At 35.0% G+C, this 14,856-nt stretch overlaps 1 protein-coding gene across 1 annotated transcript in view; it reads right to left on the reverse strand.

The window, feature by feature from the left end:
• Positions 1-14,856, reverse strand: part of c1qtnf12 (C1q and TNF related 12) — a 65,154-nt gene that overhangs the window by 1,483 nt on the left and 48,815 nt on the right. Inside the window, exons 7-8 of the mRNA XM_061902222.1 lie at positions 7,467-7,575; positions 5,998-6,091 (exon numbers count right to left, since the gene is read on the reverse strand). Of these exons, the coding sequence (XP_061758206.1) occupies positions 5,998-6,091; positions 7,467-7,575 (203 nt within the window). The remainder of the gene's footprint in view (positions 1-5,997; positions 6,092-7,466; positions 7,576-14,856) is intronic.

The following is a 14,856-nucleotide window of genomic DNA, read 5'->3' on the forward strand; positions in this document are numbered from 1 at the left end:
AAAAAGTGAATAAAACAGCCAACACCACTAGCTATCGTGTGGTTTAGCTTCAGTTAAGAGGGGACAGAGAGACAGAGAATATAAGAGAACAAAATGACAAAGGATGACAACAACAACGACTGAGAAAACAATATAAAAAAAGACAATAAAAAAGCCAACACCACCGGCTGGTGTGTGGTTTAGCTTCAGTTAAGAGGGGACAGGGAGTCAGAGAATATAACGAACAAAATGTCAAATAACACCAACAACAACCATGAATAACAAGATAGAAAAAAGTTAATAAAACAGCCAACACCACCAGTTATCGTGTGGCTTAGCTTCAGTTAAGAGGGGACAGAGAGACAGAGAATATAGAGAACTAAATGACAAAGGACGACAACAACAACCGAGAAAACGATATAAACAAGACAATAAAAAACAGATATTTCCAGCTATTGTGTGGTTTAGCTTCAGTTAAGAGGGGACAGAGAAACAGAGAATATTAAAAAAACTAAATGCTAAATAAAAACAACATCCGTGAATGACGAGATAGAAATAAGTCAATGAAAAGCTGACACCATCGACTAGTGTGTGATTTAGCTTCAGTTAAGAGGGGACAGAGAGACAGAAAATATAAAAGAACAAAATGACAAAGGACGACAATAGCAACAACCGAGAAAACAATACAAACAAGACAATAAAAACAGATATTTCCAGCTATTTTGTGGTTTAGCTTCAGTTAAGAGCGGACAGAGAAACAGAGAATATAAAAGAACACAATGACAAATAACAACAACATCCATGAATGACAAGATAGAAATAAGTCAATAAAAAAAGCCAACACCACCAGCTACTGTGTGGTTTATCTTCAGTTAAGAGGGGACAGAGAGACAGAGAATATAAAGAACAAAATGACAAAGGACGACAACAATAACCGAGAAAACAATACAAACAAGACAATAAAAATAGATATTTCCAGCTATTGTGTGGTTTAGCTTCAGTTAAGAGGGGACAGAGAAACGGAGAATATAAAAAACAAAATGCTAAATAAAAACAACATCTGTGAATGACAAGATAGAAATAAGTCAATAAAAAAGCTGACACCACCGGCTAGAGTGTGGTTTAGCTTCAGTTAAGAAGGGACGGAGAGACAGAGAACCTAAAAGAACAAAATGACAAAGGGTGACAATAACAACAACCGAGAAAACAATATAAACAAGACAATAAAAACAGATATTTCCAGCTATTGTGTGGTTTAGCTTCAGTTAAGAGGGGACAGAGGGACAGAGAATATAAAGAACAAAATGTCAAAGGACGACAACAACAACAATTGGGAAAAACAATCTATAAAAACGACAATAAAAACAAACATTGCCAGCAATTGTGGGGTTTAGCTTGAGTTAAGAGGGGAAAGAGAGACAGAGAATACAAAGAATGAAATGACAAAGGACGACAAAAACAACAACAACCGAGAAAACAATAGAAACAAGACAATGAAAACTGATATTTCCAGCTATTTCGTGGTTTAGCTTCAGTTAAGAGGGGACAGAGAGACAGAGAATATAAAGAATGAAATGACAAAGGACGACAAAAAGAACAACATCCGAGAAAACAATACAAACAAGAAAATAAAAACAGATATTTCCAGCTATTTCGTGGTTTAGCTTCAGTTAAGAGGGGACAGAGAGTCAGAGAATATAAAGAACAAAATGTCAAATAACACCAACAACAACCATGAATAACAAGATAGAAAAAAGGGAATAAAACAGCCAACACCACTAGCTATCGTGTGGTTTAGCTTCAGTTAAGAGGGGACAGAGAGACAGAGAATATAAGAGAACAAAATGTCAAAGGATGACAACAACAACGACTGAGAAAACAATGTAAAAAAAGACAATAAAAAAGCCAACACCGCCGGCTAGTGTGCGGTTTAGCTTCAGTTAAGAGGGGACAGAGAGACAGAGAATATAAGAGAACAAAATGACAAAGGATGACAACAACGACTGAGAAAACAATATAATAAAAAGACAATAAAAAAGCCAACACCACCGGTCAGTGTGTGGTTTAGCTTCAGTTAAGAGGGAACAGGGAGTCAGAGAATATAAAGAACAAAATGTCAAATAACACCAACAACAACCATGAATAACAAGATAGAAACAAGTTAATAAAACAGCCAACAATATTAGCTATCGTGTGGTTTAGCTTCAGTTAAGAGGGGACAGAGAGAAAGAGAATATAAAGAACAAAATGACAAAGGACGACAACAACAACCGAGAAAACAATACAAACAAGACAATAAAAACAGATATTTCCAGCTATTGTGTGGTTTAGCTTCAGTTAAGAGGGGACAGAGAGACAGAGAATATAAAGAACAAAATGACAAAGGACGACAACAACAATCGAGAAAACAATACAAACAAGACAATAAAAATAGATATTTCCAGCTATTGTGTGGTTTAGCTTCAGTTAAGAGGGGACAGAGAAACGGAGAATATGAAAAACAAAATGCTAAATAAAAACAACATCTGTGAATGACGAGATAGAAATAAGTCAATAAAAAAGCTGACACCATCGACTAGTGTGTGGTTTAGCTTCAGTTAAGAGGGGACAGAGAGACAGCGAATATAAAAGAACAAAATGACAAAGGACGACAATAGCAACAACCGGGAAAACAATACAAACAAGACAATAAAAACAGATATATCCAGCTATTTTGTGGTTTAGCTTCAGTTAAGAGGGGACAGAGAAACAGAGAATATAAAAGAACAAAATGACAAATAACAACAACATCCATGAATGACAAGATAGAAATAAGTCAATAAAAAAAGCCAACACCACCAGCTACTGTGTGGTTTATCTTCAGTTAAGAGGGGACAGAGAGACAGAGAATATAAAGAACAAAATGACAAAGGACGACAACAACAACCGAGAAAACAATACAAACAAGACAATAAAAATAGATATTTCCAGCTATTGTGTGGTTTAGCTTCAGTTAAGAGGGGACAGAGAAACGGAGAATATAAAAAACAAAATGCTAAATAAAAACAACATCTGTGAATGACGAGATGGAAATAAGTCAATAAAAAAGCTGACACCACCAGCTAGTGTGTGGTTTAGCTTCAGTTAAGAGGGGACGGAGAGACAGAGAACCTAAAAGAACAAAATGACAAAGGGCGACAATAACAACAACCGAGAAAACAATATAAACAAGACAATAAAAACAGATATTTCCAGCTATTGTGTGGTTTAGCTTCAGTTAAGAGGGGACAGAGCGACAGAGAATATAAAGAACAAAATGTCAAAGGACGACAACAACAACAATTGGGAAAAACAATCTTTAAAAACGACAATAAAAACAAACATTGCCAGCAATTGTGGGGTTTAGCTTGAGTTAAGAGGGGAAAGAGAGACAGAGAATACAAAGAATGAAATGACAAAGGACGACAAAAACAACAACAACCGAGAAAACAATAGAAACAAGACAATGAAAACAGATATTTCCAGCTATTTTGTGGTTCAGCTTCAGTTAAGAGGGGACGGAGAGACAGAGAACCTAAAAGAACAAAATGACAAAGGGTGAAAACAACAACAACCGAGAAAACAATATAAACAAGACAATAAAAACAGATATTTCCAGCTATTGTGTGGTTTAGCTTCAGTTAAGAGGGGACAGAGGGACAGAGAATATAAAGAACAAAATGTCAAAGGACAACAACAACAATTGGGAAAAACAATCTATAAAAATGACAAGAAAAACAAAAATTGCCAGCAATTGTGTGGTTTAGCTTCAGTTAAGAGGGGACAGAGAGACAGAGAATAAAAAAGCCAAAATGAAAAACAACAACAACATCCAAGAATGAAAATATAGAAATAAGTCAATAAAAAAGCCAACACCACCAGCTAGTGTGTGGTTTATCTTCAGTTAAGAGGGGACAGACAGACAGAAAATACAGAGAACAAAATGATAAAGGACAATAACAACAACAACAACAACAACCTGAAAAAGCAATAAAACAAAGTCAATAAAAAGCCAACACCACCAGCTAGTGTGTGGTTTGGCTTCAGTTAAGAGGGGACAGAGAGACAGAGAATATAAAGAACAAAATGACAGACGACAACAACAACAACAACCGAGAAAACAATACAAACAAGACAATAAAAACAGATATTTCCAGCTATTGTGTGGTTTAGCTTCAGCTAAGAGGGGACAGAGGGACAGAGAATATAAAAAAAAAAAAAAGACAAACAACAACAACATCCAAGAATGAAAAGATAGAAATAAGTCAATAAAAAAGCCAACACCACCAGCTAGTGTGTGGTTTATCTTCAGTTAGGAGGGAACGGGCAGACAGAAAATACAGAGAACAAAATGATAAAGGACAATAACAACAACAACAACCTGAAAAAGCAATAAAACAAAGTCAATAAAAAGCCAACACCACCAGCTAGTGTGTGGTTTAGCTTCAGTTAAGAGGGGACAGAGAGACAGAGAATATGAAAAACAAAATGACAGAGGACGACAACAACAATAATCCGGAAAAACTATTTATAACAGAGACAATAAAAAAACAACATTGCCAGCTATTGTGTGGTTTAGCTTCAGTTAAGAGGGGACAGAGAGACAGAGAATTAAAAAAAACAAAGTGACAAACAACAACAACATCCAAGAATGAAAAGATAGAAATAAGTCAATAAAAAGGCCAACACCACCAGCTAGTGTGTGGTTTATCTTCAGTTAAGAGGGGACAGACAGACAGAAAATACAGAGAACAAAATGATAAAGGACAATAACAACAACAACAACAACCTGAAAAAGCAATAAAACAAAGTCAATAAAAAGCCAACACCACCAGCTAGTGTGTGGTTTGGCTTCAGTTAAGAGGGGACAGAGAGACAGAGAATATAAAGAACAAAATGATAGACGACAACAACAACAACAACCGAGAAAACAATATAAACAAGACAATAAAAACAGATATTTCCAGCTATTGTGTGGTTTAGCTTCAGCTAAGAGGGGACAGAGGGACAGAGAATATAAAAAAAAAAAAGACAAACAACAACAACATCCAAGAATGAAAAGATAGAAATAAGTCAATAAAAAAGCCAACACCACCAGCTAGTGTGTGGTTTATCTTCAGTTAGGAGGGGACAGACAGACAGAAAATACAGAGAACAAAATGATGAAGGACAATAACAACAACAACAACCTGAAAAAGCAATAAAACAAAGTCAATAAAAAGCCAACACCACCAGCTAGTGTGTGGTTTAGCTTCAGTTAAGAGGGGACAGAGAGACAGAGAATATGAAAAACAAAATGACAGAGGACGACAACAACAATAATCCGGAAAAACTATTCATAACAGAGACAATAAAAAAACAACATTGCCAGCTATTGTGTGGTTTAGCTTCAGTTAAGAGGGGACAGAGAGACAGAGAATTAAAAAAAAACAAAGTGACAAACAACAACAACATTCAAGAATGAAAAGATAGAAATAAGTCAATAAAAAAGCCAACACCACCAGCTAGTGTGTGGATTATCTTCAGTTAAGAGGGGACAGACAGACAGAAAATACAGAGAACAAAATGATAAAGGACAATAACAACAACAACAACAACAACAACCTGAAAAAGCAATAAAACAAAGTCAATAAAAAGCCAACACCACCAGCTAGTGTGTGGTTTGGCTTCAGTTAAGAGGGGACAGAGAGACAGAGAATATAAAGAACAAAATGACAGACGACAACAACAACAACAACCGAGAAACCAATATAAACAAGACAATAAAAACAGATATTTCCAGCTATTGTGTGGTTTAGCTTCAGCTAAGAGGGGACAGAGGGACAGACAATGTAAAGAAAAAAATGAAAAATAACAACAACAAAAACCATGAATAACAAGATAGAAAAATGTCAATAAAAAAGCCAACACCACCAGCCAGTGTGTGGTTTAGCTTCAGTTAAGAGGGGACAGAGAGTCAGAGAATATAAAGACAAAGGACGACAAGGGTGCGGTTCTTACGTGTATCTGTGGCACTGCGACTCGATGCAGACCAGAACTCGGATGTTGTCCCGGGCCTTCAGTTGGCTCTTGCTTCTCTTCACCTCGCTGTGGTCTGCAAACAATGTGAAATGGTAACACAAGGGAATAAGCGGTAGAAAACGGATGGATGGAAAACAGAATACAATGATTTGCAAATCCTTTTCAACCCATATTCAGTTGAAGAGACTAAAAATAGCAATGAATTACTCCCTATATGTGTATATGTATATATATATATATATATATATATATATATATATATATATATATATGTATTTGTTTATATTTATTTGATTAAATTTCTGTTTATTATTATCAATTTATCATTTATTTTTTGTTTATTTAATTGATGTATTTGTAGATACTACTTTGTTTTTGTTTTTGTATTCTTTTTATTTGTTGTTGTTTTTTTTTTTTTGCGTTTTTTTGCGGTGAGGGGTGGTATTATTGGGATATAGACAAAAAATACTTTTGACATTTAGGGCAGACAACAGATGATGTATGTGAATATGATTTAATGGATACAAATAAAATGAAAAAAAAAAAATAAAAAAAATAAAAAATAAAAATAAAAGACTACAAAAACAAGATATTTAAAGTTCCCACTGAGAAACCTACATTTTTTTTTTCATTTAGAATTTAATGGCAGCAAAACTTTGCCATAAAGTTGTCACGGGGCATTTTTACCACTGTGTACATGGCCTTTCCTTTAAAAAAAACACTCAGTAAACGTTTTAGGAACTGACGAGAACCATTTTTGAAGCTTTTCATGTGGAATTCTTTCCCGTTCTTGCTTGATGTACAGCTTAAGTTGTCCAACGCCAAGTTCACGTGTTTTCGAAAAATACCGTCTTTATCCTCGGGCTGGGCAGATCAAATGATATCAACATACATCCCGATGGACACGTAATCAAAACCAATGATATATATTTTTTGGGTGGGAAGGAACCGGAAATGACGGGAACACAGCTAAACAGGAAACAGGAAGTGTCACAGCCAATCACGTAACAGTATCTACCAAGTTTGGGTGCGCCGTCTCGCTGTGGATTCTCTGCATGGAGTGAGAAGACAAACTGTGATATCTGGATTTATCAACTCAATAACTTAGTTTTGTTGGCACTTCTAATGTGTCGTTTTGATAGGTTGCTTCCCAAACTACTGGGTAGTGTTCTATAGTTTTTACACTACTGCCATCTAGTGTCTCGAATCTGCAACTACCTTTAAATCTACTGCAATTATTTTACCACCTTTTATAGGCCATAAAATTATCAATAATTATCGATATGGATCGTGATACGGTTTTCCGCCATATCGCCCAACCTGACATGATTCATTTGAGCTTGCAACCGGTGTTGATTTCTACGCTGCCACCACAGTTCACCGTGTCTAATTTCACTTCCCTTTTCTTTGACGCACTGCAGTCAGAGATTGGCTGAATCGTGATTTACCGACGTGGAGGTTGGCGGAGAACTGGTAGATCCCTGTGACGGGGGCCGTGAATCTGCCCGTCGACTGGTCCATGCCGGACCCTCTGAGGAAGGCTCCCTTGGCCAGCGGCTGAAAACACAACCAGAGCTCGTCAACAAAACCGCGGGAACGGGAAGACAGGATTTACAGGGGACAGACGGACAGAGAGTGTAAAGAACAAAATGTCAAGGGACGAAAACAAAAACAATCGGGAAAAACAATATATAATAACGACATTAAAAACAAACATTGCCAGCTAATTTGCTGTTTAGTTTATTTTAAGAGGGGACAAAGAGACTAAGAGTATAAAGAACAAAATGTCAAAGGACGACAACAACAACAATCGGGGGAAAAACAATATTTTAAAAAAAGCAATAAAAACAAACATCGCCAGCAAATGTGTGGTTTAGTTTCATTTAAGAGGGGACAGACAGGCAAAGAGTATAAAGAACAAAATGTCAAAGGACGACAACAACAGTTGCGAAAAACAATATACAGAAACGACAATAAAAAAACAAACATTGCCAGCTATTGTGTGGGTTAGTTTCATTTAAGAGGGGACAGACAGACAAAGAGGATAAACAACAAAATGTCAAAGGACGACAACCACAACAATTGGGAAAAACAAATATATAAAAAAATGAAATAAAAACAGACATTGCCAGCTAATGTGTGGGTTAGTTTCTTTTAAGAGGGGACAGACAAACGAAGAGTATAAACAACAAAATGTCAAAGGACGACAACAACAGCAATCAGGAAAAATATATATTTAAAGAAAAAAACAATAAAAACAAACATCGCCAGCTAATGTGTGGTTTAGTTTCATTTAAGAGGGGACAGACAGGCAAAGAGTATAAAGAACAAAATGTCAAAGGACGACAACAACAACAGTCGCGAAAAACAATATACAGAAACGACAATAAAAACAAACATTGCCAGCTATTGTGTGGGTTAGTTTCATTTAAGAGGGGACAGACAGACAAAGAGTATAAACAACAAAATGTCATAGGACGACAACCACAACAATTGGGAAAAACAAATATATAAAAAAATGAAATAAAAACAGACATTGCCAGCTAATGTGTGGGTTAGTTTCATTTAAGAGGGGACAGACAGACAAAGAGTATACAGAACAAATTATCAAGGGACGACACCAACAACAATCGTGAAAAACAATATATATATAAAAACTAAATAAAAACAGACATTGCCAGCTAATGTGTGGTTTTGTTTCATTTAAAAGGGGACAGACAAAGAATATAAAGAACAAAATGTCAAAGAACAACAACAACAATCGGGAAAAACTATATATAAATAAAAACAACAATAAAAACAGACATTGCCAGCCAAAGTGTGGTTTAGTTTAATTTAAGAGGGGACAGATAGACAAAGAGTATGAAGAACAAAATGTCAAAGGACGACAACAACAATAATCGGCAAAAATTATACATATAAAAACAACAATAAAAACAGACATTGACAGCTAAGGAGTGGCTTAGTTTCATATGAGAGGGGACAGACAGACAAAGAGTGTAAAGAACAAAATGTCAAAGGATGACAACAACTGGGGAAAACAATATATAAAAACGACAATAAAAACAAACATTGCCAGCTGATGTATGGGTCAGTTTCATTTAAGAAGGGACAGACAGACAAATAATATAAAGAACAAAGACAAATAATATAAAGAACAAAATGTCAAAGGAGGACAACAACAACAATTGCAAACAACGATATACAGAAACGACAATAAAAAACAAACATTGCCAGCTATTGTGTGGTTTAGTTTCATTTAAGAGGGGACAGAGAGACAAAGAGTATAAACAACAAAATGTCAAAGGAAGACAACAACAACAATTAGGAAAAACAATATATAAAAAGGCAATAAAAACAGACATTGCCAGCTAATGTGTGGCTTAGTTTCATTTAAGAGGGGACAGACAGACAACGAGTATAAAGAACAAAATGTCAAAGTACAACAACAACAATCGGGAAAAACAATATTAAAAAAAAATGCAATAAAAACAGACATCGCCAGCTAATGTGTGGCTTAGTTTCATTTAAGAAGGGACAGACGGACAAAGAGCATAAAGAACAAAATGTCATTGGACGACAACAACAACAATTGGGGAAAAAATACATATAAAACGACAGTAAAAACAGACATCGCCAGCTAATGTGTGGCTTAGTTTCATTTAAGAGGGGACAGAGAGACAAAGAGTAAAAAGAACAAAATGCCAAAGGACGACGACAACAACAACAATTGCGAAAAACAATATACAGAAACGACAATAAAAAACAAACATTGCCAGCTATTGTGTGGTTTAGTTTCATTTAAGAGGGGACAGACAGACAAAGAGTATAAAGAACAAAATGTCAAAGGAAGACAACAACAACAATTAGGAAAAACAATATATAAAAAATTGAAATAAAAACAGACATTATCAGCTAATGTGTAGTTTAGTTTCATTTGAGAGGGGACAGACGCACAAAGAGTATAAAGAACAAAATGTCAAAGGACAACATCAACAACAATCGGGAAAAACAATATATTAAAAAAATGCAATAAAAACAGACATCGCCAGCTAATGTGTACTTTAGTTTCATTTAAGAAGGGACAGAGAGACAAAGAGCACAAAGAACAAAATATCATTGGACGACAACAACTACAATTGGGGAAAAAACATACAAAAACGACAATAAAAACAGACATCGCCAGCTAATGTGTGGTTTAGTTTCATTTAAGAGGGGACAGAGAGACAAAGAGTAAAAAGAACAAAATGTCAAAGGACGACAACAACAACAATTGGGAAAAACAGTATATAAAAAGAGGCAATAACAACAGACAGCGCCAGCTAATGTGTGTTTTAGTTTCATTTAACAGGGGACGGACACACAAAGAGTATAAAGAACAAAATGTCAAAGGACGACAACAACAACAATTGGAAAAAAAATGATATAAAAAGGCAATAAAAACAAAAATCACCAGCTAATGTGTGGCTTAGTTTCATTTAGGAGGGGACAGACAGACAAAGAGTATAAAGAACAAAATGTCAAAGGACGACAACAACAACAATCGGGAAAAACAATATATCAAAAATAATGCAATAAAAACAGACATCGCCATCTAATGTGTACTTTAGTTTCATTTAAGAAGGGACAGACAGATAAAGAGTACAAAGAACAAAATGTCAAAGGACGACATCAACAACAACCATTAGGAAAACAATATATAAAAAAGGCAATAAAAACAAAAATCACCAGCTAACGTGTACTTTAGTTTCATTTAAGAAGGGACAGACGGACAAAGAGCATAAAGAACAAAATGTCATTGGACGACTACAACAACAATTGGGAGAAAAATACATATAAAAACGACAATAAAAACAGACATGACCAGCTAATGTGTGGTTTAGTTTAATTTAAGAGGGGACAGAGAGACAAAGAGTAAAAAGAACAAAATGTCAAAGGATGACAACAACAATTGGGAAAAACAGTATATAAAAAGATGCAATAACAACAGACATTGCCAGCTAATGTCAAAGGACGACAACAACAACAATTAGGAAAAACAATATATAAAAAAGGCAATAAAAACAGACATTGCCAGCTAATGTGTGGCTTAGTTTCATTTAGGAGGGGACAGACAGACAAAGAGTATAAAGAACAAGATGTCAAAGGACGACAACAACAACAATCGGAGAAAACAAATATATTAAAAAAATGAAATAAAAACAGACATTGACAGCTAATGTGTGGTTTAGTTTCATTTAAGAGGGGACAGACACACAAAGAGTATAAAGAACAAAATGTCAAAGGATGACAAAAACAACAATCGGGAAAAATAGTATATAAAAAGATGCAATAACAACAGACATTGCCAGCTAATGTGTGGTTTAGTTTCATTTAAGAGGGGACAGACACACAAAGAGTAGAAAGAACAAAATGTCAAAGGACGACAACAACAATTAGGAAAAACAATATATAAAAAAGGCAATGAAAACAAAAATCACCAGCTAATGTGTGGTTTAGTTTCATTTAAGAGGGGACAGACAAAAAAATATAAAAAACAAAATGTCAAAAGGACGACGACAACAACAACAATTAGGAAAAACAATATATAAAAAAGGCAATAGAAACAGAAATCGCCAGCTAATGTGTGGTTTAGTTCCATTTAAGAGGGGACAGACAAAAAAATATAAAAAACAAAATTTCAAAGGACGACGACAACAACAACAACAATTAGGAAAAACAATATATAAAAAATGCAATAAAAACAGAAATCGCCAGCTAATGTGTGGCTTGGTTTCATTTAAGAGGGGACAGACAGACAAAGAGTATAAAGAACGAAATGTCAAAGGATGACATCAACAAGAACAATTAGAAAAAAAAATTATATAAAAAGGCAATACAAACAAACATCGCCAGCTAATGTGTGGCTTAGTTTCTTTTAAGAAGGACAGACGGACAAAGAGCATAAAGAACAAAATGTCAAAGGATGACAACACCAACAACAATTAGGAAAAACAATATATAAAAAAGGCAATAAAAACAAACATCGCCAGCTAATGTATGGCTTAGTTTCATTTAAGAAGGGACAGACCGACAAAGAGCAAAAAGAACAAAATGTCATTGGAATACAACAACAATTGGGAAAAAAATACATATAAAAACGACAAAAAAAAAAAGACATCGCCAGCTAATGTGTGGTTTAGTTTAATTTAAGAGGGGACAGAGAGACAAAGAGTAAAAAGAACAAAATGTCAAAGGATGACAACAACAATTGGGAAAAACTGTATATAAAAAGATGCAATAACAACAGACATTGCCAGCTAATGTCAAAGGACGACAACAACAACAATTAGGAAAAACAATATATAAAAAAGGCAATAAAAACAGACATTGCCAGGTAATGTGTGGCAAAGAGTATAAAGAACAAGATGTCAAAGGACGACAACAACAACAATCGGAGAAAACAAATATATTAAAAAAATGAAATAAAAACAGACATTGACAGCAAATGTGTGGTTTAGTTTCATTTAAGAGGGGACAGAGAGACAGAGTAAAAAGAACAAAATGTCAAAGGATGACAACAACAACAATCGGGAAAAATAGTATATAAAAAGATGCAATAACAACAGACATCGCCAGCTAATGTGTGGTTTAGTTTCATTTAATAGGGGACAGACAAAAAATATAAAAAACAAAATGTCAAAGGACGACGACAACAACAACAATTAGGAAAAACAATATATAGAAAAGGCAATAAAAACAGAAATCGCCAGCTAATGTGTGGTTTAGTTTCATTTAAGAGGGGACAGACAAAAAAATATAAAAAACTAAATTTCAAAGGACGACGACAACAACAACAACAATTAGGAAAAACAATATATAAAAAAGGCAATAAAAACAAACATCGCCAGCTAATGTGTGGCTTAGTTTCATTTAAGAAGGGACAGACGGACAAAGAGCATAAAGAACGGAATGTCAAAGGACGACATCAACAACAATTGGGAAAAAAATACATATAAAAACGACAAAAAAAAAAGACATCGCCAGCTAATGTGTGGCTTAGTTTCATTTAAGAGGGGACAGACAGGCAAAGAGTATACAGAACGAAATGTCAAAGGATGACAACAACAATTAGGACAAACAATATATAAAGAAGGCAATAAAAACAAAAATCACCAGCTAATGTGTGGTTTAGTTTCATTTAATAGGGGACAGACAAAAAATATAAAAAACAAAATGTCAAAGGACGACGACAACAACAACAATTAGGAAAAACAATATATAGAAAAGGCAATAAAAACAGAAATCGCCAGCTAATGTGTGGTTTAGTTTCATTTAAGAGGGGACAGACAAAAAAATATAAAAAACTAAATTTCAAAGGACGACGACAACAACAACAACAATTAGGAAAAACAATATATAAAAAAGGCAATAAAAACAAACATCGCCAGCTAATGTGTGGCTTAGTTTCATTTAAGAAGGGACAGACGGACAAAGAGCATAAAGAACGGAATGTCAAAGGACGACATCAACAACAATTGGGAAAAAAATACATATAAAAACGACAAAAAAAAAAGACATCGCCAGCTAATGTGTGGCTTAGTTTCATTTAAGAGGGGACAGACAGGCAAAGAGTATACAGAACGAAATGTCAACGGATGACAACAACAATTAGGACAAACAATATATAAAGAAGGCAATAAAAACAAAAATCACCAGCTAATGTGTGGCTTAGTTTCATTTAAGAGGGGACAGACAAAAAAAAGAAAGAACAAAATGTCAAAGGACGACAACAACTGGGAACAAACAGTATAAAAAAGACAATCCAAAACATCTGAGGATGACTCCCCCGGCCAACGGGCTGACAACACAACCGCGTGACACCAGTGGAACAGGAAGACGGTTTCCCAAACGAAGGTGTTTTTCAGCCACCACGCCATGAAGGCGGCGCCATGCTGGAAGTGCTCAACAGGCGCGCCTGTTCCTCCAGGTCTCTATTTCTGTCCTCCCCGACTGTCGTCCAAGTCGCACACAGGCTGTCTTTTGTGCGCCGTCCACAGCCTGATGCGGGCAATTGGAGGGGATATTTGGGAGGGGGCGGAGCCTCCAGGCGTGCGTGATGCCAGGAACCACAAGGGCATCACTTTTATGTAAAAAAATAAATAAATGTGCAGAGCAGGGGTCACCAACGCGGTGCCCGCGGGCACCAGGTCGCCCGTAAGGACCAGATGAGTCACCCGCTGGCCTGTTCTAAAAATAACTCAAATAGCAACACTTACCAGTGAGCTGCCTCAATTTTTTAAATTGTATTTATTTACTAGCAAGCTGGGCTCGCTTTGCTTGACATTTTTAATTCTAAGAGAGACAAAACTCAAATAGAATTTGAAAATCCAAGAAAATATTTGAAAGACTTGGTCTTCACTTGTTTAAATAAATTCATTTATTTTTTTACTTTGCTTCTTATAAATTTCAGAAAGACAATTTTAGAGAAAAAATACAACCTTAAAAAGGATTTTAGGATTTTTAAACACATATACCTTTTTACCTTTTAAATTCCTTCCTCTTCTTTCCTGACAATTTAAATCAATGTTTAAGTAAATTATTTTTTTTCATTGTAAAGAATAATAAATACATTTTAATTTAATTCTCCATTTTAGCTTCTGTTTTTTCGACGAATAATATTTGTGAAATATTTCTAAAATTCAAAAAAATTATTCTGGCAAATCTAGAAAATCTGTGGAATCAAATTTAAATCTTATTTCAAAGTCTTTTGAATTTCTTTTAAAATTTTTGTTCTGGAAAATCTAGAAGAAATAATGATTTGTCTTTGTTAGAAATATAGCTTGGTCCAATTTGTTA

This window comes from Nerophis ophidion, linkage group LG06, assembly GCF_033978795.1.
Source record: "Nerophis ophidion isolate RoL-2023_Sa linkage group LG06, RoL_Noph_v1.0, whole genome shotgun sequence".
NCBI classification, from domain to species: Eukaryota; Metazoa; Chordata; class Actinopteri; order Syngnathiformes; family Syngnathidae; genus Nerophis; species Nerophis ophidion.